Source organism: Amblyraja radiata, chromosome 13, assembly GCF_010909765.2.
Source record: "Amblyraja radiata isolate CabotCenter1 chromosome 13, sAmbRad1.1.pri, whole genome shotgun sequence".
NCBI classification, from domain to species: Eukaryota; Metazoa; Chordata; class Chondrichthyes; order Rajiformes; family Rajidae; genus Amblyraja; species Amblyraja radiata.
Window position 1 is genome coordinate 49,994,102 of NC_045968.1, and position 24,576 is coordinate 50,018,677.

At 47.4% G+C, this 24,576-nt stretch overlaps 1 protein-coding gene across 1 annotated transcript; it reads left to right on the forward strand.

The window, feature by feature from the left end:
- Positions 1-583: 583 nt before the first annotated feature.
- Positions 584-24,576, forward strand: LOC116980005 (fetuin-B-like). The gene is made up of 7 exons (XM_033032059.1): positions 584-929; positions 3,515-3,625; positions 6,225-6,312; positions 8,253-8,419; positions 8,948-9,058; positions 20,411-20,497; positions 24,103-24,576. The coding sequence occupies exons 1-7, from the start codon at positions 696-698 to the stop codon at positions 24,385-24,387; spliced, it is 1,083 nt and encodes a 360-aa protein (XP_032887950.1). The 5' UTR covers positions 584-695; the 3' UTR covers positions 24,388-24,576.

Here is a 24,576-nt window from a genome sequence, read left to right on the forward strand (position 1 = left end):
TAAGGAGAGGTGGTGTTTCTGGATATCACATTGGGCTTTGTTGAAACAGTATAGGAGACTAAAGACAGAAGGGTTAGACTGGGATCTGGATGGGAAATTAAAATGACAGGTATCTGGAAGTTCAGGATCAGGTAGAGCAAATGGCTTCAACTTAGCTGTGGATTCTGCTATTTTCTGCCATGACGAAAGAACAAGGTCTGGTAAGGGGCCTCTCCTAACACACCAAGTCAAGTTTATCGTCAAGTTTATTCGTCACATACACATACGAGGTGCAGTGAAATGAAAAGCCTTTGATGTTCAGATACAATATAACTGTACGTGTAATGCTTTTGCAGCATTTACCTGTAACATTTTTAAACTAAAATTTCCAGCATTTGTTGTATTTTTCACTTGTCGTTTACATTTATCTTTCAATAGGATAGGTTATTTACCTTCCCATTGATTAGTGGTGTGTACATGTGTCAAGTGACCTTTGATTTTCAAGTGCTTGCGACACTGCTTGATGTTTCTTTTCACCATCAATTTTCATATTTATTTTTCCAAGTTCACAAGTTTGTTTTTCCCATGGTCAAATATCTCTGCTCAAACCTGATTGCATTTGGAAAAATGCTGAATAAGTGATATTTGCACTCCTGCCGCTACTTCAGCGGGTTTCCCGATGTTGGAGTGACCACTCGTGGGGTCCCTCACAAGTCATGCAGCTCGGAGCATCATCGTTGCTTTCAGATAGCATGAAGCTGCTGCTTGTGCTTGTGGTGGGCAGTCAGTTCTTCCACTCCTCACATGCAACTTCCTTCAAAGCCCTTTCCTGCAGTGAGCAGAGGGTGGTGAAGGCAGCAGAGCTGGCAGTGGATCACATAAATGCTGACCAGCCAGAGGGATACAAGTACGTGCTGAACAAAGTTGAAAATGCCCAGGAAGATCGAGAGGTGAGTATGAAGTGCTGAGCTTGGTTAATTTATTACAGGACGAGGGCAGCACAGGAGTGATGGCACATGGATGCGCCCCGAAAACATTCCTGAAACAGGAAGAGCATTGATGATTTTTTTTATCACACTGATGCCAACATGGTGATGATTGGTCAGCACAGCAACGTCGGGGCATTCCAGAGGCTGGCACTGCTGGCAAACCTTCTTTCACCCATGAATTGATCATCTACCATTCCCCTTTTCCAGCAGCTGACAGATCTGCTGTGCGCTTTCACCCTTTCCTGACATTTACGGCAGGAATAAAGCTGCTATTTGTTATTATACATTTTGATCAGGAAATGACTATGACTATGGTCGGAGGCAGAGAGTGGTGTTGGATGGGACTTGTTAGCAAGCAGAGTGTAATGGTGGAAAGTTGTTTTATGGGCTGGAGACTTGTGACTAATGGTGTGCCTCACAGAACAGCACTAGGCACATTGCTGTTTACCATCTATCGCAACAATTTGGATGAGAATGTACAAGTTGAGGGCGTGATTGATAAGTTTACAAATGACAATAAAATAAGTGGTATCATAGACAGTGAAGATGGTTATTAAGAATTACAGCAGGATCTTGATGGGCAAGTGGACTGAGGAACAGCAAATGGAGTTTAATTCGGATAAGTGCAAGTTGTTGCATTTTGAAAAGTTAAACCAGGGCAGGATCTTCGCAGTGAATGGTAAGGCTCTGGGGAATGTTGGAGAACAGAAGGATTTAGGAATGTAAGTACATGGTTCCCTGAAAGTGGTGTCACAGGTAAGTAGGATGATTAAGAATGCTTTCGGTCTATTGGCCTTCATCAGTCAGGGAAATTAGTGTTGAGGTTGGGACATTATTTTACAGTTTCGCAATCGTGGGTGAGGCCACACTTGGGATATTTGGTCATCTTGCTATACGATACGATACGATACGATACAATACGATAAAACTTTATTCATCCCCGGAGGGAAATTGGTCCGCCGACAGTCACAACACATAAGAACTTGAAATTAAAAGTGAAAACAAAAAGAGAAAGACAAGCGACTGTTGGCTGGCTGCCGTGTGCACAGCTCCTTCACCTGAACAAATGAACTGTCAAACAAACAAATAGAGACTTATCCCCTGGACAGAGGATTTTAAACTAGAGTGCCCCCCATTCCGGGTCCCCCTTTGTTCTCCCACCGTCCCTCATGACGGTCCCCCCACACCGGGTGCTCATTGTCTTCCCCTCCCCCCTTACACTCAACACCACGTTGCCGCCGAGGCACCAGCTTTCACCGCCAAGGCTCCCATCACCGCCACCGCTGAGGCTCCCATCGCTGCCACTGCTGAGGCTCCTTCGGACTAGACATGCCTCGCCGCCCGGCTTCTCCGCAATCCCCTGGAAGACCTGTGGGGCAACTCAGGCCTACTGGGGAGCGTGCTGGTCTTCGGTCGTCGTTCTGGTCGTCGGTGGCGCGGTTGTTCGACAGGTGGATCGGGCCCGAGCTATAAGAATAATGTAATTAAGCTGGAAAGGATGCAGCGAAGAATTGTGAGGTTATTGCCAGAATCGAGGGCCTTGGCTAAAGGGAGATGTTGGGCAGGCTAGGACTTTATTTCTTAAAGCACAGGAGGCCGAAGGTTGATCTTGTAAAGATGTATAAAATCATGAGGCAAATAGATTGGGTGAATGTAAGGGTAGAGGAACTGAGAACCAGAGGGCACAGGTTTAGATGAGAGGGAAAATATTTAATAGGAACATGAGAGGCAACTTCTTCACAGAGGGGATAGTGGGTATATGGAACAAGCTCATTGTTGCTATGGAATATTCATGATGCAGCTACGGTTGTGCATGAAAGTGCCATAAGAGGCAGTGAATGGAATCAGCAATTTATTCCTCGTTTGTTAAGGTAAGGTGTGGCAGAAAATGTGCAGGTGAATTAAAACTGTAGGTTGATAGCTGGTTGATGATATCAGAGACAATTAATTTATTTATTAATTTTACGTATGCAAATCCACAACAAGAATTTGCAACCTCACTGCAAAAACAGATGAGAAGGGATTAAAGAGAGACCCAAAATGCTGGAGTAACTCAGCGGGTCAGGCAGCATCTTTGGAGAAAAGGAATAGGTGACATTTTGCGTTGAGACCCTTCTTCAGCCTGAGATTCAGGGGAGAGGGAAACTCAACGCATAAAAAGGTACAAATAACAAATTAATTAAAGGTAGGAAAAGAACAAATCAAAGCCAGCAACAATGATCAAGGAAAGGTGGAGTCCACAATGGTCCATTGTTGGCTGTGGAAGCGGTGATAATGATTAGATACAAATAGTGAAACTAAGCAGGACTAGGGTAGGGGTGGGATGGAGAGAAAAAGGATGCAGGGGTTACTTGTAATTAGAGAAATCATTCTTAAAGAATTCATACTGCTGGGGTGTAAGCTGACCAAACAAAATATGAGATGCTGTTCCTCCAATTCGCGCTGGGCCTCACTCTGACATAAGAGGAGGTCCAGGTCAGAAAGGTCAGTGTGGGGGTGGGAAGGGACTAATTTCATGTCACTTTACATTTTCATTTGTCTTTCAGAAGCAAGGTATACCTTTTGTGTACATTGAATTTGAGATACTGGAAACCAGGTGCCACTCATTGAATCCTAAACCTGTGGGAGAGTGTGAAGTGCCATCTGGTCCCGAAGCTGTAAGTTTCTCTTTTGAATGTTTTTAAAAGTTGACATTCAGTGTTATACATGAAAAAGCTGCCCCTTTAGTAAGCATCCATGCCTACAAATTGAATCAGTTAACTCTCAACTAACTCCACGACCTCATTCTGAATCCCCACAACCGTCTGTGTGAAAGAATCACTCACTTTAACATCAACTGCAGTTGTGGTGTCAAGTGAGGGTTGAAGTTACACTGATGCCACAACAGGTGTTATCTTAATCCCAAAATAAGGCGTTTCAAATTTAGACCCAAACTGAACCAGATTATCTAACATGCAATTTAATACTTATTAATTTAAAGCCAGATACAATGAAAACTTGCAAATTGGAAGCAGGATTCTGATATATTCGCCTCCACCTCAAACCCTCCTCTGTGCCACTTCCCTGGAAACCCTCAATTTCCCAATCTTTCAAAAATGTTTCCATTTACACTTAAAATACTACTAATAGTCTGGTCTCCACAGCCTTTTGGGGTAAAGTATTCCAGAGATTTGCCCTTACCCCTCTCTTTTAAATTAATTGAATTGAATTGAATACTTTATTGTCACATGTGACAAGTCACAGTGAAATTCTTTGCTTGCGTACCTAAGGTATGCAAATAGTCACCTCTAAAGGGCGCTTACAAAGTTACAAATTTCCTGCTCATTTAATTTTTACTGCTGCCTTACTGCTCCCTTAATTTTTGTAACTGTAACGTATCTGTAATGACATCATTTTAACCTGATGGCATATTGTATAATGCCCTTTTCAATTCTAATGTTATCTCCTTATCTTAGTCATACAGCACGGAAACAGGTCCTTTGGCCCAAGTTGCCCATGCTGATTAAGGTCGCCAATCTATAATAGTCCCACCTGCCTGAATTTTGCCCATATCCCTCTAAATCATTTTTATTCATGTGCCAGTCCAAATGTCCTTTACATTATGTTATAGTACCTCCCTCACTACCTCCTTGGCAGCTTGTTCCATATATCATCTGTGCAAAATAGTTGTCACTTAGGTTCCTATTAAATCTTTCCCCTCTCACCTTAAACCTATGTTCTCTGGTTCATGATTCTCCCACTTGGTTGTAGACTCTGTGCACCTACCCGATCTATTCCCCTCATGGTCTTACACACCTCTATAAGATAACCCCTCATCCTCCTGTGCTTCAAGGAATCAAGTCGTAGCCTGCCCTACCTCTCCTTAAAGCCCAGGCCCTCAAGTCCTGGCAACATCCTCGTAAATCCTCACTGCACTCTTTCCAATTTAACAACATCATTCCTTTCGCAGACTGACCAAAACTGAATACAATACTACAAATGTGGTTTCACCAATTGTAGCATAAACATCCCAACTTCTGTACTCAATGATTTGACTGACGAAGGCCAATATGCCTAAAGCCTTCTTGACAATCCTATTAAAAAACTATGTACGTGCACTTTGAGCTGCCTCTGCTCTACATACTCACCAGAGCCCTGCCATTCACTGTGAAGGTGCTGCCCTGGATTAACTTCCAATGTTACCTCCTTGCTGACTAGTTACTACATTTTCTCATTAGTAAAGTAAATACATTTATTTCAATATTCATGCAGCCATTTGCATTCTTTGAGTCATTTGTTATTTGTTATTTCCTTTGGAAATTAGCAAAGGATCCCCCCGCCCCCAATCCTCTCTGCGAGGTGAATACTTTCACTAATGTTGATCTCCGTCAAGCACACTAGTCACATGTGCTTCATAGTAATAGCTGTTGACAAACTCGGACTGTTGAGGAATGAAAGTCTAACCTGGTCTTTGTCTCACCTAACTCTACCGGCAAAGTAAACTGAAGAATGATATGAAATGGAAAACCCAACAAATCTGTCCTTTCTTAATTGGGAAACATTACCATTCCACCATTGAAACTGCAGCAAAGCCCAGATGTCAGCAAATGAAATGTCAAACAGGAAACTCTAAGGCTTTCTGGAAGGTCAATCTATCAGCACGCCTGTTGATGGACATTGCATGGAGCCCAGTCTTGGCAGAACAACCCAGAAGCAGTAACTTGTTTAATGATGTACAAGATTTACAACATGGCTCTCCACACTTTCTCCCAGCTACGTACATTGAGCACTCCATAGTCAGTCACACTGGATGCTGGGGTTGGGTCACCTTGATCATGTTGCTTCCATTTCATTGTAATCCCAGATATTAGATATTGTAAAGCTGAGAATGGAAGTAAGAGGCAATGGTTAGTACCAATATTTTAGCTGAATGCTAGTTGGAGATCAGGCATCCTTGTGGCAAAAAGGAGATCAAACAAGTTGGAGACCCATTAGACTGGATGCTGGAATCTTGAAGAAAATACAAACTGCTGGAAGAACTCAGCAGGTGAGGCAGCATCTGTGGGCGGAAAGGGACAGATGATGTTTCGGGTTGGGACCCTTCTTCAGACTGAGGTTACCTGTTCCTGCGAATTCCTCCAACTGTTTGTTTAGAGCAAAACATTTTCATTGTTATCTATTTCCATATTTTACACTGCATTGCAGCCTTTAAAATAATATAAGTACGCCATGACAATTAAGTAAGAAATAAATAATAATGGACTTATTTCCTGTTAGATTTCTGGTGACTGTAAAATGCAGTTACAAATGAGTAGAACATCCAGATGCATCGAGGTCCAGAGATACTGGTGCTTGATATCACCAGGTGAGTCAGAGATGTCTGTGAATGCCATCTTTATTCAGCTGAACAAATGTGATAATGGTATTTGACAACTAAAACTTAACCCTGACAGATTCAGTAACAAAATAACTCAGCAACCAATAAGTTACTGTTTGCTGGTTATCCCCTTGTTGTATTTTAATAGTTAATTCCAAACCCCCCCCCCCCCCCAAATAGAATGGGTATTATATTGAGTCAAGCAGTTGCTTGTTTTTAATGGTGCCTGACATGCCCAAAGTAGCTTTTCTCCAGTCTTTCCATGTTAAATCTTGGCTAGTTTATTCATTATGAAGATTGTAGCTGAGGCTATGAGACACCTCTCTCAAGGCCACATACAGCAACATCCTCTGATGATCCTATCTATAACTAACCAAGGATATATGGCACAGAAATAAAACATCCAGCCTGGCACATGACAAGATGTGATTATTGTGTCTATCATATCCAATTTTATCCAACTCCACCAAAGTAACCTTCTATTGCTTTCTTCATTTAGCTTTCCCTTGAATTAATGCATTCATTCCACTTTTGTCAAATATGGTGGCATCTATGTCAATGGGAGCGATTTATGGAGATTGCTGCTGTCACAGTTCATAAAAGTTATTCTAAAATTATTTTTATTGCACTATTATGGTTTTTTTTTAATGTGTACGTACTGTACACATACACACTGAACTTTATTTTCTCATTTATTATATTATTTATAGTGTACTATGTTTACATATTCTGTCGTGCTGCTGCAAGTAAGAATTTCATTGTTCTATCTTGGACACAAGACATGAAAACACTCTTGACTTGACTTGAAGTACTGTAGTCTCCATATCTTACTGTCATCTTCTTTAATGGAGTCTAATAGATATCACTTGTTACTAACTACTGAAGAATAGAGTCACAGTCATAGATTCACAGAGATATACAGCATGGAAACACGCACTTTCACCCATCTTCTCCATGTGGATCGAGTTGCCTAATTAAGCTAGTTCCACTTGCATGGGCCTAGTCCATATCTCTCCAAACCTTTCCTATCCATTTACCTCTGTGTGAAAAATTTGCCCCTGAGGTCTATTTTAAATAGTATCAATATTAGAAGACCATTTGTCTTTGTAAATAAAGAATAATTAGCATCTGCCTGTTAAGAAGCATCATTGATCAAAACATTTCTTTTAAGACTAGTGTTTCCATAATTTACCTAAAGAAAATATTGCATGACGTAAGAGACTGCAGCTGCTGAAAACATGAGTAAAAAAAAACTGCTGAAGGAACTCAGCAGGTCAGCCAGCATCTGTGAAAGGAAGTAGACAGACAATGTTTCAGATTGGGACCCTTCTTCAGATCTTTCTTTTGTCCAATTCCCTCCACAGATGCGGTCTGACCAATTGAGTTTCTCCTGTACTTTGTTTATTCACTCCAGAAAATATGACTATGAATATAATCGAATGGGCTTATATGGATCGACTGGGCTTATATTCACTGGAATTTAGAAGGATGAGAGGGTATTTTATAGAAACATATAAAATTCTTAAGGGATTGGACAGGCGAGATGCAGGAAAAATGTTCCCCATGTTGGGGGAGTCCAGAACCAGGGGTTACAGTTTAAGAATAAGGGGTAGGCCATTTAGGACTGAGAGGAGGAAAACCTTTTTCACGCAGGGTTGTGAATCTGTGGAATTCACTGCCACAGAAGGCGGTGGAGGCCAATTCACTGGATGTTTTCAAGAGAGAGTTAGATTTAGCTCTTATGGCTAAAGGAATCAAGGGATATGGGGAGAAAGCAGGAACAGGGATACTGATTTTGGATGCTCAGCCATGATCATATTGAATGGCGGTGCTGGCTCGAAGGGCCGAATGGCTTAATCCTGCACCTATTTTCTATGTTTCTATAAAGGTAAAACAAAAGTTTGCTGCATTTTGTACTCTCATTACAGACTCTGATGACATGGTTCTGAGCCGGTGCCCTTCCTGCCCACATCGTATTGCTCTAAATCATACAGATGCCAGCCACGCTGTTGCAGCAGCGCTGAAAAAATACAACCGACACAGCAACAGGACAAATTATTTTGCAGTAAAGAAAATAACTAAAGCTTCCTCCCAGGTAAGTTTGATGTCAACATTTGCTGGCATATGTTTAGTAATAAAAAATTAAATCTGTAGGAATATGGGAAAAGAAGTAGGGAAATAGAAGGAATTACAAGACTATGTAGATTTCAGATGCCCCCACCCCCAGCTCACAAGAACCCATTGTTGTATTTAAATAGCAACCTGTTGAGATCATCACCCAACTTAAGGTCAGCTTGTACAGTTAGACATGTGGCAACAACAGGTTAAAGATCTGATCCAATTCTGGCATAGCAGAGAAGCCAGAACAAAAACTATGCATTGTCCCACCTGCCACAAGGGAAATGGTGATTGTTGTCATGGTGTTGGTAGCACTTTGTATAAATATCAGAAATTTAATTTTGAAAATTACAATTAAATGTACGATTAAACTTGCTGCTGGCATTTATTTAGACTTAAAAAAAAACCTTTGCCGAATGTTTCCAAAATGATTGATGTAATAATTTGATTTGGTTATTCCACTGTTATTTATGGCTGAATAAATGTTGACCTGTCCTTTTTTCAGATGCTTGCCGGGAAAAAAATATTTGTTGAATTTGTCATCCAGGGAACTGCATGTGCTAAAACCTCTCCTCTTCCAAATTGTCCAGTGAATGAAGGAACATTTGCATCTCGTGTAAGTATTGATGCTGTACAGGCCCGTAATTCAATATTTCCAAAATAATTCGACCTCAAAATTTCCTGTGTGGATTTGTGGAGGAAACATTATCTTTAAGTGTAATGTTGAGAATATCTATCTATCTATCTATCTATCTATCTATCTATCTATCTATCTATCTATCTATCTATCTATCTATCTATCTATCTATCTATCTATCTATCTATCTATCTATCTATCTATCTATCTATCTATCTATCTATCTTCTATCTATTATATAAAAGTCTGTGGCTGCCGCCTGCCGTCCGTCCGGATGCCTGTCTGCCTTTTGATTCGTTCCCATCGTGTAATGTCACAATGCCCAATGCTCGCAGATGTCCAATCGGGATGGCTCCATTTACATATGCCTTTGCACCAGCAGGGGTCACAGGGGTCATTGAGGGGTGATCTTATAGAATCTTATGTTTCTATGTTTCTATGTTTCCCTCTCCTCATCCCTCTCCCTCTCCCACCCATCCCTCTCTCCCCCACCCTTCACTCTCTATCCCACCCCTTTCCCTCTCCCCCCGCCCCTTCCCCTATCCCTCTGTCCCTCTTCCACCACTCCCCCTACCCCTCCCACCACACTCTTCCACTTCTCTCCCCCTTCCCCCTCTACTCTCCCTCCCCACTCTTTCCCCTCTCTCCCCCCACCCCTCTCCCCCTCCCTCTCCCCCTCCCTCCCTCCTCCCCTCCCTCCCCACCCCTCCACTCCCACACATCTCTCTCCCCATCCCCCTCTCTCACCCCCTACCCCGCTCTCCTTTCCCTCCCAAATCTGACCCGTTTCCTCCTCCTTCACCCCTCCTTCCCCTCTTCTCACCCCCCTCCCCCCACTTGTGTGTTTGGGGTGTGGTTAATGTGAGTGTGATGCCGCAGCCCCCCCAACCCCCCCCCCCACCAACCCGCAAATGCCGTTGGGGAAACAGACACAACGGGTCTGCACTTGGTCTAGTCTATCTAATATATAAAACTGTGTGCCTGTTGCTTGCCATCCGTCCGGCTGCCTTTCTTCCTTTTGATTCGTTTCCATCGTGTGATGTCACAATGCCCAATGCTCGCAGATGTCCAATCACAATGCCCAATGCTCGCAGATGTCCAATCGGAATGGATCCATTTACATGGACGGCTGCTGGCTGCATTTCTTCCTTTGATTCACTGCAACTCCGAAACCAGACGCAGAATCGCCGACATCTTTTCCATTTCGGTAGAGATTTCACTTTTCTTTCTAAGTATCCCCTCCTCATTACATTTCGTCGTGTTTAAGTACACGTTTATAATAAAATCCTCCCCCCCCCCCCCAATATTTCAAAAATAAACTGGCTTCTCACCCATAGAAGCAGCACCAGCCCCTGGTGAACGTTCCATCATGTGATGTCACAATGCCCAATGCTCACAGATGTCCAATCGGAATGGATTCATTTACATATGCCTTTGCAGGAGCCCCAGCCCCCGGTGAACATTCCATTGTGTGATGTCACAATGCCCAATGTTCACCTGTGTCCAATCGGAACTTAAGAGGGAGTTAGATGTGGCCCTTGTGGCTAAAGGGATCAGCGGATATGGAGAGAAGGCAGGTACAGGATACTGAGTTGGATGATCAGCCATGATCATATTGAATGGTGGTGCAGGCTCAAAGGGCCGAATGGCCTACTCCTGCACTTTATTTCTATGTTACTATGTTTCCCTCTCTTCACCCCTCTCCCTCTCCCACCCATCCCTCTCTCCCCCACCCCCTTCCCTCTCTACCCCACTTCCCCTACCCCTCTGTTCCTCTTCCACCACTTCCCCTACCCCTCCCTCCCCACTCTTCCACTTCTCTCCCCTTACTGCACCCCGCTCCCTCCCCCACCCCTCTCTCTTCCCCTCCCTTTCCCTCTCTCCCCCACCCCTTCCTCTTACCCCTCTGTTCCTCTTCCACCACTCCCCCGTCCCTCTTCCACCACTCCCGCTACCCCTCTACCCCTCCCTCCCTCCCTCCCTCCCCACTCTTCCACTTCTCTCCCCCTTCTGTCCTCCCCCCTCCCCCCTCCCTCTCCTCACCCTCTCCCTCTCCCATCCCTCTCTCCCCCACCCCCTTCCCTCTCTCCCCCCGCCCCCTTCCCCTATCCCTCTGTCCGTCTTCCATCACTCCCCCTATCCCTCTAATCCTCCCTCCCCACTCTTCCACTTCTCTCCCCCGACCCCTCCACTCTCCCTACCCACTCTTTCCCCTCTCTCCCCCCAACCCTCTCCCCCTCCCTCCCTCTTCCCCTCCCTCCCCATCCCCCCCTCCCCCACATCTCTCTCCCCATCCCCCTCTCTCACCCCCTACCCCGCTCTCCTTTCTCTCCCAAATCTGTCCCGTTTCCTCCTCCTCCTCTCCCCTCCCTCCCCTCTTCTCACCCCTCCCCCCACCTGTGTGTTTGGGTGGTGGTTAATGTAAGTGTGATGCCGCTGTCCCCCCCCCCCTCCCCCCCCAATATTTCAAAAAATACTGGCTTCTCACCCATAGAATCAGCCCTAGTCCCAGCCCCGGTGAACGATCCATTGTGGGATGTCACAATGCCCAATGCTCAAAGACATTGTTGCCATAGAGGGAGTACAGAGAAGGTTCACCAGACTGATTCCAGGGATGTCAGGACTTTCATATGAAGAAAGACTGGATAGACTCGGCTTGTACTCGCTAGATTTTAGAAGATTGAGGGGGTATCTTATAGAAACTTACAAAATTCTTAAGGGGTAGGACAGGCTAGATGCAGGAAGATTGTTCCAGATGTTGGGGAAGTCCAGAACAAGGGGTCACAGTTTAAGGATAAGGGATAAATCTTTTAGGACCGAGATGAGAAAAACATTTTTCACACAGACCCTACTCCTCCTCCCTCCCCACTCTTCCACTTCTCTCCCCCTTCCCCATTCTTTCCCCTCTCTCCACCCACCCCTCTCCCCCTCCCTCCCTCCTTCCCTCCCTCCTCATCCCCCCCTCCCCCACATCTCTCTCCCCATCCCCCTCTCTCACCCCCTACCCTGCTCTCCTTTCTCTCCCAAATCTGTCCCGTTTCCTCCTCCTCCTCTCCCCTCCCTCCCTTCTTCTCACCCCCCCTCCCCCCACCTGTGTGTTTGGGGGGTGGTTAATGTGAGTGTGATGCCGCAGCCCCCTCCCCCCGCAATATTTCAAAAAATACTGGCTTCTCACCCATAGAAGCAGCCCCAGCCCCTGGTGAATGTTCCATTGTGTGATGTCACAATGCCCGATGCTCACATATGTCCAATCGGAATGGATCATTTACATATGCCTTTGCAGGAGACCGAGCCAATGGTGAACGTTCCTTCGTGTGATGTCACAATGCCAAATGCTCAAATACATTGTTGACATAGAGGGAGTACAGAGAAGGTTCACCAGACTGATTCCTGGGATGTCAGGACTTTCATATGAATAAAGACTGGATAGACTCGGCTTGTACTCGCTAGATTTTAGAGATTGAGGGGGTATCTTATAGAAACTTACAAAATTCTTAAGGGGTTGGACAGGCTAGATGCAGGAAGATTGTTCCAGATGTTGGGGAAGTCCAGAACAAGGGGTCACAGTTTAAGGATAAGGGGTAAATCTTTTATGACCGAGATGAGAAAAACATTTTTCACACAGAGTGGTGAATCTCTGGAATTCACTGGCACAGAAGGTAGTTGAGGCCAGTTCATTGGCTATATTTAAGAGGGCGTTAGATGTGGCCCTTGTTGCTAAAGGGATCAGGGGGTATGGAGAGAAGGCAGGTACAGGATACTGAGGTGGATGATCAGCCATGATCATATTGAATGGTTGTGCAGCCTCGAAGGGCCGAATGGCCTACTCCTGCACTTAATTTCTATGTTTCTATGTTTCCCTCTCGTCTCCCCTCTCCCTCTCCCATCCATCCCTCTCTCCCCACCCCTTCCCTCTCTACCCCACCCCCTTCCATCTCTCCACCCACCCCCTTCCTCCTACCCCTCTGTCCCTCTTCCATCACTCCCCCTACCCCTCCCCTCCTCCCACCCCACTCTTCCACCTCTCCCCCTTCCCCCTCCACTCTCCCTCCCCACTCTTTCCCCTCTCTCCCCACCCCTCTCCCCCTCCTCCCTCCTCTCCTCCCTCCCCATCCCCCCCTCCCCCACATCTCTCTCCCCATCCCCCTCTCTCACCCCCTACTCCACTCTCCTTTCCCTCCCAAATCTGTCCCGTTTCCTCCTCCTCCTCTCCCATCCCTCCCCTCTTCTCATCCCCCTCCCCCCACCTGTGTGTTTGGAAAGGGGGAGATGCAACGAGACCTGGGTGTCATGGTACACCAGTCATTAAAAGTAGGCATGCAGGTGCAGCAGGCAGTGAAGAAGGCGAATGGTATGTTAGCATTCATAGCAAAAGGATTTGAGTATAGGAGCAGGGAGGTTCTACTGCAGTTGTACAGGGTCTTGGTGAGACCACACCTGGAGTATTGCGTACAATTTTGGTCTCCTAATCTGAGTAAAGACATTCTTGCCATAGAGGGAGTACAGAGAAGGTTCACCAGACTGATTCCTGGGATGTCAGGACTTACATATGAATAAAGACTGGATAGACTCGGCTTGTACTCGCTAGATTTTAGAAGATTGGGGGGGGATCTTATAGAAACTCCTGATTACATTTCGTCGGGTTTATGTACACATTTTTAATCAAATCCTCCCCCCCCCCCCCCCCACCAAATATTTAAAAAAAAACTGTCATCTCACCCATAGAATCAGCCCCAGACGCGGTTTGTACTCGCAAGATTTTTGAAGATTGAGATGAGAAAAACATTTTTCACACAGAGAGTGGTGAATCTCTGGAATTCACTGGCACAGAAGGTAGTTGAGGCCTGTTCATTGGCTGTATTTAAGAGGGAGTTAGATGTGGTCCCTGTAGCTGAAGGGATCAGGGGGTATGGAGAGAAGGCAGGTACATGATACTGAGTTGGATGATCAGCCATGATCATATTGAATGGTGGTGCAGGCTCGAAGGGACAAAAAGCCTACTCCTGCACTTAATTTCTATGTTTCTATGTTTCCCTCTTTTCACACCCCTCTCCCTCTCCCACCCATCACTCTCTCCCCCACCCCCCTTCCCTCTCTACCCCACCCCCTTCCCTCTATTCCCCAGCCCCTTCCCTCTCTCCCCCTGCCCCCTTCCCCAACCCCTCTGTCACTCTTCCACTAGTCCCTCTACCCCTCCCTCCCCACTCTTCCACTTCTCTCCCCTTTACCCACCCCTCTCCCTCCCTCACCCCTCTCTCTTCCCCTCCCTGTCCCACCCCTTCCCCTACCCCTCTGTCCCTCTTCCACCACTCCCCCGTCCCTCTTCCACCACTCCCGCTACCCCTCCCTCCCTCCCCACTCTGCCACTTCTCTCCCCCTTCTCTCCTCCCCCTCTCCCTCTCCTCACCCCTCTTCCATCCCTCTCTCCCCCACCCCTTCCCTCTCTACCCCACCCCCTTCCCTCTCTCCCCGCCCTCTTCCCCTCTGTCCCTCTTCCACCACTCCCCCTACCCCTCCCTCCCCACTTCTCTCCCCTTACCCCACCCCTCTCCCTCCTCCACCCCTGTCTCCCCCTCCCTTCCCCTCTCTCCCCCACCCCTTCCCCTACCCCTCGGTCCCTCTTCCATCACTCCCCCTGTCCCTCTTCCACCACTCCTGCTACCCCTCTCCCCCTCCCTCCCTCCCTACTCTTCCTCTTCTCTCCCCTCCTCCCCCCCCCACACTCTTTCCCCTCTCTCCCCCCACCCCTCTCCCCCTCCCATCCCACTCTGCCCCTCCCTCCACACTCTTCCCCCTCTCCCTCCTCATTCCCTTACTGTGCACAGTCTCTGTCTTTAAGAAGGAACTCCAGATGCTGAAAATCGAAGGTAGACATAAAAAAAGCTGGATAAACTCAGCGGGTGCGGCAGCATCTATGAAGCGAATTGAATGGTCAACGTTTTTGGCCGAAACCCGGAAGAAGGGGTTCGGCCAAAAACGTTGCCCTTTTTCTTCGCTCCATAGATGCTGCTGCACCCGCTGAGTGTATCCAGCTTTTTTGTTGTTGTACCAGCCTCTCTCTCTCTCTGCCCTTTTCTCTTCTCTCGACTCATGCACGCCCGCTCCAACCACTCCCCCCCCCCTTCATCTCTCTCCCCCAGCCGCTTCCCCCCCCCCCTCCCCCTCTCCCTCTCCACCCTCCTCCTCCCCTTCCACATAAACTATTTTTTTGTGGGGGCGGGCCCTCAGTGTGTGTGACTGTTTGTGGAGGCGGCCACGCGCTCTCCATTCAAGAAGACGCTCATCTGTTTGTGGAGGCGCGTGCTTAGTATGTGACCACTCCCCCGTCTCTCTTCCTCCACTCCCGCTACCCCTCTACCCCTCCCTCCCTCCCCAATCTACCACTTCTCTCCCCCTTCTCTTCTCCCCCTCTCCCTCTCCTCACCCCTCTCCCTCTCCCATCCCTCTCTCCCCCACCCCCCTTCCCTCTCTTAGGACAGAGATGAGAAAAACATTTTTCACACAGAGAGTGGTGAATCTCTGGAATTCTCAGCCACAGAAGGTATTTGAGGTCAGTTCATTGGCTATATTTAAGAGGGACTTAGATGTGGCCCTTGTGGCTAAAGGGATCAGGGGGTAAGGAGAGAAGGTAGGTACAGGATGCTGAGTTCGATGATCAGCCATGATCATATTGAATGGTGGTGCAGGCTAGAAGGGCCGAATGGCCTACTTCTGCACTTAATTTCTATGTTTCAATGTTTCCCTCTCCTCACCCCTCTCCCTCTCCCACCCATCCCTCTCTCCCCCACCCACCTTCCCTCTCTACCACCCCCTTACCCCAACCCCTCTGTCCCTCTTTCACCACTCCCCCAACCCCTCCCTCACCACTCTTCCACTTCTATCCCCTTACCCGACGCCTCTCCCTCCCCCACCCCTCTCTCTTCCGCTCCCTTCCCCCCTCTCCCCCACACCTTCCCCTACCCCTCTGTCCCTCTTCCACCACTCCCCCGTCCCTCTTCTACCACTCTCGCTACCCCTCTGCCCCTCCCTCCCTCCCCACTCTTCCACTTCTCACCCACTCTCTCCTCCCCCTCTCCTCACCCCTCTCCCATCCCTCTCTTCCCCACCCCCCTTCCCTCTCTACCCCACCCCCTTCCCTCTCTCCCCCCACCCCCTTCCCCCTATCCCTCTGTCCCTCTTCCATCACTCCTGCTACCCCTCACCTCCTCCCTCCCCACTCTTCCACTTCTCTCCCCCTTCCCCTCCACTCTCCCTCCCCACTCTTTCCCCTCTCTCCCCCCACCCCTCTCCCCATCCCTCCCTCCTCCCCTCCCTCCCCATCCCCCCTCCCCCACATCTCTCTCCCCATCTCTCACCCCCTACCCTGCTCTCCTTTCCCTCCCAAATCTATCCCGTTTCCTCCTCCTCCCCTCCCCTCCCTCCCCTCTTCTCACCCCCCCCCCCCGCAAACGCCGTTAGGGAAACAGACCCAACGGGTCTGCACTTGGTCTAGTTAATATATAAAACTCTCGTGCTATCCGTCCGGCTGCCGTTCGGCTGCCTTTCTGCCTTTTGATTCGTTTCCATCGTGTGATGTCACAATGCCCAATGTTCGCAGATGTCCAATCACAATGCCCAATGCTCACAGATGTCCAATCGGAATGGATTCATTTACAGATGCCTTTGCAGGAGCCCCAGCCCCTGATGAACGTTCCATCGTGTGATGTCACAATGCCCAATGCTCAAATACATTGTTGCCATAGAGGGAGTACAGAGAAGGTTCACCAGACTGATTACTGGGATGTCAGGATTTTCATATGAAGAAAGACTGGATAGACTCGCCTTGTACTCGCTAGATTTTAGAAGATTGAGGGGGTATCTTATAGAAACTTACAAAATTCTTAAGGGGTTGGACAGGCTAGATGCAGGAAGATTGTTCCAGATGTTGGGGAAATCCAGAATAAGGGGTCACAGTTTAAGGATAAGGGGTAAATCTTTTAGGACCGAGATGAGAAAAACATTTTTCACACAGACCCTACCCCTCTCCTCTCCCCCCACCCCTCTCCCCCTCCCTCCCTCCTCCCCTCCCTCCCTCCCTCCTCCCCTTCCTCCCCATCCCCCCCCCCTCCCCCACATCTCTCTCCCCATCCCCCTCTCTCACCCCCTACCCCGCTCTCCTTTTTCTCCCAAATCTGTCCCGTTTCCTCCTGCTCCTCTCCCCTCCCTCCCCTCTTCTCACCCCCCCTCCCCCCACTTGTGTGTTTGGGGGGTGGTTAATGTGAGTGTGATGCCGCAGCCCCCTCCCCCCCTTCCCCCCAATATTTAAAAAAATACTGGCTTCTCACTCATAGAAGCAGCCCCAGCCCCTGGTGAACGTTCCATCGTGTGATATCACAATGCCCCATGCTCAAAGACATTCTTGCCATAGTGGGAGTACAGAGAAGGCTCACCAGACTGATTCCTGGGATGTCAGGACTTTCATATGAATAAAGACTGGATAGACTCAGCTTGTACTCGCTAGATTTTAGAAGATTGAGGGGGATCTTATAGACTTACAAAATTCTTAAGGGGTTGGACAGGCTAGATGCAGGAAGATTGTTCCAGATGTTGGGGAAGTCCAGAACAAGGGGTCACAGTTTAAGGATAAGGGGTAAATCTTTTAGGACCGAGATGAGAAAAACATTTTTCACCCAGAGAGTGGTGAATCTCTGGAATTCACTGGCACAGAAGGTAGTTGAGGCCAGTTCATTGGCTATATTTAAGAAGGTTAGATCTGGCCCTTGTGGCTAAAGGGATCAGGGGGTATGGGGAGAAGGCAGGTACAGGATACTGAGTTGGATGATCAGCCATGATCATATTGAATGGTGGTGCAGGCTCGTAGGGCCGAATGGCCTACTCCTGCACTTAATTTCTATGTTTCCCTCTCATCACCCCTCTCCCTCTCCCACGCATCCCTCTCTCCCCCACCCCCCTTCCTTTTCTACCCCACCCCCTTCCCTCTCTCCCCCCGCCCCCTTCCCCCATACCGCTCTGTCCCTCTTCCACCACTCCCCCTACCCCTCCTCCCCACTCTACCACTTCTCTCCCCTTACCCCACCCCTCTTCCTCCCCAACCCCTCTCTCTTTCCCTTCCCTTCCTCTCTCCTCCCCACCCCTTCCTATCCCTACCCTCCTCTGTTCCTCTTCTAACCACTCCCCGTCCCTCTTCCCCACTCCCGCTACCCCTCCCTCCCCACAGCCCCATCCTCTCCCCCTCTTCCTCTTCCTCATCCCTCGCCCCACCCACCCTTCCCTCTATCCCCCAGCCCCCTGCCATCTGTCCCTCTTCGCATCACTCCCCCTACCCCTCTCCTCCTCCCTCCCACTCTTCCTCTTCTCTCCCCCTTCCCCCTCAACTCTCCCCACTCCTTCCCCTCTCCCTCCACCCCTCTCCCTCCTCCCCTCCCTCCCCATCCCCCCCTCCCCCACGTCTCTCTCCCCATCCCCCTCTCTCACCTCCTACTCTATAACCCCCTGGGATATCTGTCCTGTCATAAATCTGACTTCTTGCTCATCTCACTTAATTGTTGAACACATGGCAGACATACAATGGAATCCGCTTTTCAACTTCTATACCCCTCATTCTCACTTTGAACTCACTCTCCTTTCCCTCCCAAATCTGTCCCGTTTCCTCCTCCTCCTCTCCCCTCCCTCCCCTCTTCTCACCTCTCCTCCCCCCACCTGTGTGTTTGGGGGGTGGTTAATGTGAGTGTGATGCTGCAGCCCCCCCCCCCCCCCCCCCCCCCCCCCCCCCCCGCAAACGCCGTTAGGGAAACAGACCCAACGGGTCTGCACTTGGTCTAGATAATATATAAAACTGTGTGCCTACAGTCCGGCTGCCTTTCTGCCTTTTGATTCGTTACCATCGTGTGATGTCCCAATGCCCAATGCTCGCAGATGTCCAATCACAATGCCCAATGCTCGCAGATGTCAAATCGGAATGGATCCATTTACATGTACGGCTTCCGACTGCATTTCTTCCTTTGATTCACTGCAACTCTGAAACCAGACGCAGAATCGCCATCTTTTCCATTTTGGTAGAGATTTCACTTTTCTTTCTAAGTATCCGCTCCTCATTACATTTCCTCGTGTATAAGTACACGTTTTTAATCAAATCCTTCCCCCCCCACCCAATATTTCAAAAATAAACTGGCTTCTCACCCATAGAAGCAGCACCAGCCCCACCCCAGCCCCTGGTGAACGTTCCATCGTGTGATGTCACAATGCCCAATGCTCACAGATGTCCAATCGGAATGGCACCATTTACATATGCCTATGTAGGAGCACAAGCACTTGGTGAACGTTCCATCGTGTGATGTCACAATGCCCAATGCTCAAATGCATTGTTGCCATAGAGGGAGTACCACCAAGGTTCACCAGACTGATTCCTGGGATGTCAGGACTTTCATATGAAGAAAGACTGGATAGACTCGGCTTGTACTCGCTAGATTTTAGAAGATTGAGGGGGTATCTTATAGAAACTTACAAAATTCTTAAGTGGTTGGACAGGCTAGATGCAGGAAGATTGTTCCAGATGTTGGGGAAGTCCAGAACAAGGGGTCACAGTTTAAGGATAAGGGGTAATTCTTTTAGGACCGATATGAGAAAAAGTTTTTTCACACAAAGAGTGGTGAATCTCTGGAATTCACTGGCACAGAAGGTAGCTGAGGCCAGTTCATTGGCTATATTTAAGAGGGAGTTAGATGTGGCCCTTGTGGCTAAAGGGATCAGGGGGTATGGAGAGAAGGCAGGTACCTCCCCCACCCCCCTTCCCTCACTACTCCACCCCCTTCCCTCTCTCCACCCACCCCCTTCCTCCTACCCCTCTGTCCCTCTTCCATCACTCCCCCTACCCCTCTCCTCCTCCCTCCCCACTCTTCCACCTCTCTCCCTTCCCCCTCCACTCTCCCTCCCTACTCTTTCCCCTCTCTCCCCCCACCCCTCTCCCCCTCCCTCCCTCCTCCCCTCCCTCCCCATCTTCCCCCTCCCCCATATCTCTCTCCACATCCCCCTCTCTCACCCCCTACCACACTTTCCTTTCCCTCCCAAATCTGTCCCGTTTCCTCCTCCTCCTCTCCCCTCCCTCCCTTCTTCTAACCCCCCCTCCCCCCACCGATGTGTTTGGGGGGGCTGGTTAATGTGAGTGTGATGGCGCAGGTCCCCCCTCAAACGCCGTTGGGGAAACAGACCCAACGGGTCTGCACTTGGTCTAGTAAATCTTAAAATTACACAATATAACCAGAGAATATGATAAGGGAAACAATGGCTGCATTTTTTGCTAAGTATTTCCTGTCATCTGATTTTCCTTTGTAGACCAAAGCTTTCTGCACTGCCACTGTCGAAAAACCCATCCCTGGCCGAGAGAAAGTTGAAGTGAATTGTGACTTCTACAGACCAAAGGTAATCAATTGCTGAGGTATATCATTAAACATTGGAAGAGGGATTTCAAAATGTTTGACAATTATTTCCATCTCTATAATCCATCATCCCTGTCTCTGTAGCTCTGAGCTTCCTCTAAAGGGCCTGTCCCACGAGCATGTGACTGCATGCGGCAAGCGTGACCTAACGTGGTCGCTTGAACCGTACGGCCTCGCGGGGCCAGTCCCACTTCGATCGCCGGAGCCGCATGGAGTTGTGCGGGGCTGTTCCTGACATCGCGCGGGGCTCCAAAAAACTGATACTGTCCAAAAATTCCGCGCGGCAACGGACTGCCGGCCTGCAGCCGCATTGAGGCCGTACGCACCGCCTTGACGGGCGTGTGCAGCGTCTCGATACCATACGAAGTGTCTTGACGCCGTACGCAGCATCTTGATGGCGTACGCCTACCGCGAACTTCTCGCGGTCTTCACTCGAACTTCATGTCAACTCATACGGGATCACTCGACCTCCACGCGGCCCCCGCTTCCGGTTTGGTCGCGCTCACCGCATGCAGTCGCATGCTCGTGGGACAGGCCCTTAACTCTATAACCCCTGGGACATCTGTCCTGTCATAAATCTGACTTCTTGCTCATCTGACTTAATTGTTGCACACATGGCAGACATACATTCAGCTGCCAAGGCCCTAGGTTCTGGAATCCGCTTCTCAACTTCTATACCCCTCATTCTCACTTTGAACTCACTCTAAAACCTCCTTCTATGACTGTTGTTTTTGTTCCTGCTCTAATGACTCCACATATGCACAGTGTCAGTTTTTTTATTACAAGTGCCCCCACAATTAGTGTTATTTTCTAGATAGGAGGCATTAGAAAAAACAAGTTGTCATTGGGATTGAGTTTCAAGGATCAGACGAAGATTGATTAGGAAAATCATGTTTGAAATAACTGGCATACATGGAGTCACAAGAGACTGCAAATGCTGGAATCTGTTTGTTGTGGCACGTTTTGTGTGTTTATTGAAGGATGGAAGCTTCCAGGGGTAAGCCTTGGGAAAGCATATATCTCTGTCATGGAAGGAACATTGCCAGCATTACTGCATGCACTGGCAATAGACAATATAGAACAGTCAGGTTTCTGGCAGAGAAGAAGGCTAATCAGCTAATCAGAAGAAGGTTAGTACAACCCAGCTGGACACTTTAATTCTCCTTCCCATTCCTACACAGACGTTTCTGTCCTCGGTCTCCTCCATTGTCAGAGTGAGACTAAACGCAAATTGGAGGAACGGCATTTCATGTTTCGCTTGGGCAGCTTACAGCCCAGTGGTATGAATATTGATTTCTCTCACTTCAGGTAGCCCCGGCATTCACTCTTTCTCTATCCCTCCCCCATCCAGGTCGCACTAGTTTCTCATTTTCACCCTACAAACAGCTAACAATGGCGTGTTACCTTTATCATCTTTACTTTTTTGCATATCTTTCATTCATTGTTCTTTAACTCTCCACTTCAACGTCTATATCTCTCGTTTCCCTTATCCCTAACCAGTCTGAGGAAGGATCTCGACCCGAAAAGTCACCCATTTCTCCTCTCCAGAGATGATGCTGCCTGCCCCGCTGAATTACTCCAGCTTTTTGTGTCTATCCAGCGGTATGAATATTGATTTCTCTAACTCTTGCATTTCCCCTCTCTCCATCTCTCCCTACCCTATTTTTTTTTCATTTTTTGTATTTAACCTTTATTTAACCAGGAGAAGTCTCATTGAGATTAAAAATTTCTTTTACAAGAGAGTCCTGGCCAAGACAGGCAGCAGCACAGTTCCACAGTTACAGACAATAATTTAAAAACAACAGAGAACATATAAATAGTCACAGTCAGAACATCATCAAACAAAGCATGTACAGACAGAAGAGCCCGCTTCAACATCATTAAGAAGGGATTTAAATCTGTTTAGAGAAACCAGCTCCTTAAGTTTCAGTTCATTCTGCAGCTGGTTCCATGCGAAGGGAGCAGCATAACTAAATGCCCTTTTCCTCAGTTCAGTACGGACTTTAGGTACAGTTAGTAAGAACAAGTCCTCAGAGCGGAGCTGATAAGTTCCTGTGCTTTTTCGAATTACATACTTCTGCAGGTATGAAGGAAGAACACCGAGGATAGTCTTATAAATAAGGATATGCCAATGATGGAGTCTGCGGGTGGACAGGGCAAACCCTGGTTCTCCTTCTAGTTTCACTGTCCTCCTGGTTAATTTTACTCTTTGTATACCTCATAGTCACCTTCCCCTCAGCCATCAATGAAACAATGTACATGTTCTGATCATATTCTGCTTTGATCTGTCCTTTTTACATCTTACATGCTCTTTGTACCCTCCTATATCTCTAGTTTCATTCTCAGTCTGAAGAAGGATCTTGACCCAAAACGTCACCCATTCCTTCTTTCCAGAGATGCTGCCTGTCCTACTGAGTTACTCCAGCATTTGTGTCTATCTAAGGCTAATCAGCTGTTCGGCGTCTCTGTTCTCCCTATTGATGAAACTAATCAATATATGGGACTTCACAATTTTAATGGCACTTTTTAATAAAATAATATGTCTTTCCAATTCATTTTGTTCTCTATTTTAACTTAATTCCCTTTGGCCTTTAGTTCTCTTGCCTGTTGCACCCATTACTCTAACCAAGCAGCACTGGCATTTGGCTAGTCCAATGACCATTGTCTCCTGCTTCAAATAAACCAGGGAAGATCTGAGATCTGGCAAAAGGGTAGGTTATTATCTAGATTTAGTACCCTTCATGGGTCTCCTCTTTAGTCTATGCACCTTTTTTTTAATGCTGTAGCCAATTTTGAGAAGTCACCAAACAGCAGTCTCAGCAAGACAGCCATTCATTATATTTAATCAATGTTAGGTTTTGGTAGAGCAATCCCTTCCGCACAACTCTCAAGCTCTTCACTTCTAACTCTGCAAATTATTATTTCTCAAGTGCTCATACTATTCCCTTTTGAACTTTCTGAATAATTCTGTTTTGCCTCATATTTGCTTTTTATTCCTTGGCATTAATTTTAAATGCATTCCTCTGCTCTTTGGACCATCCAATAATGGGAATGGGTTTGCTTTATTTGTTCCCTATATTCCAGTCATGGTCTCTTGCAGCACCATCAAATCTCTGATATCCTTCTTTGTTCCAAGGAGAACAACTTTAGCTTTTCCTGTCTAACATTGTTGCTGAAATGTCTAATATCTGGAATTCTTCTGGTAATTCTCTGGTAAATCTCCAGTCAGGTTTAGTTCAGTTCAGAGATACAGCATGGAATATTTTATCCCACTTTATTATCCTACACACTACGGACAATTTACGGAAGCCAATTAACCTACAAATGTGCCTGTCTTTGGAGTGTGGGAGGAAACCAAAGCACCCAGAGAAAACCTGTGCGGGTCACAGGGAGAACGTACAAACTCCATACAGACAACACTCGTAGTTAGGATCAAACCTGGTGCTGTAAGGCACCAACGTTACCGCTGCACCACCATACCACCCTAGTCAAAGTAGATTACAATTTGTCATTGTTTTGCTTCTATCAGTGCTGATAGATTTGTCTGCATTCCACAAAGTAGATGACTTAATCTTTGTATTACTGAAGGTGGCAGTCAGCTCAGTAAGGAATAAAGTAGCGAGCTGTATCCGACAAAGAGGACAAGGAAGAAGAAATAAGAGGCAATCCATACTTAAGAAGAAACCTGGCCATAAACAGGCAAGCCCAAAGAGTGGAACTCGCAGGAGAACTGAATCCTCGGAGGAAGTACAGGGTGCACTGGGCTTCACTATTGGCACAGGCAGTAGAAATGACTACCCACAACTCCCTGGACCTCGAAGGATCTGTCCAGGAAGAGCCCGGTACCTTGGAGGAGCCGCTGGGCCTATGTGATGTGCTTCTGAAGTAAATACAGAGAGAAGCTTCACAGCTGACAATCTGTTCTTTTCTTTAATATTAGGAAGTAGTTTATACTGATTGTGAAGGGCACAGACCTGAAACATATTAGAAGATGAAAACCAGAAAATAAATGTATAATTGATTTATAAAATAAAATAAAAGGCTGAAATGAATGTGACCTTT

Coding starts and splice junctions, on each gene's coding strand:
- LOC116980005 (XM_033032059.1), top strand. CDS start 696: ATGCAGCTCGGAGCATCATCGTTGCTTTCAGATAGCATGAAGCTGCTG. Junction 8,420..8,947: donor TAACTAAAGCTTCCTCCCAG/GTAAGTTTGATG, acceptor TCCTTTTTTCAG/ATGCTTGCCGGGAAAAAAAT. Junction 9,059..20,410: donor AAGGAACATTTGCATCTCGT/GTAAGTATTGAT, acceptor TTTCCTTTGTAG/ACCAAAGCTTTCTGCACTGC.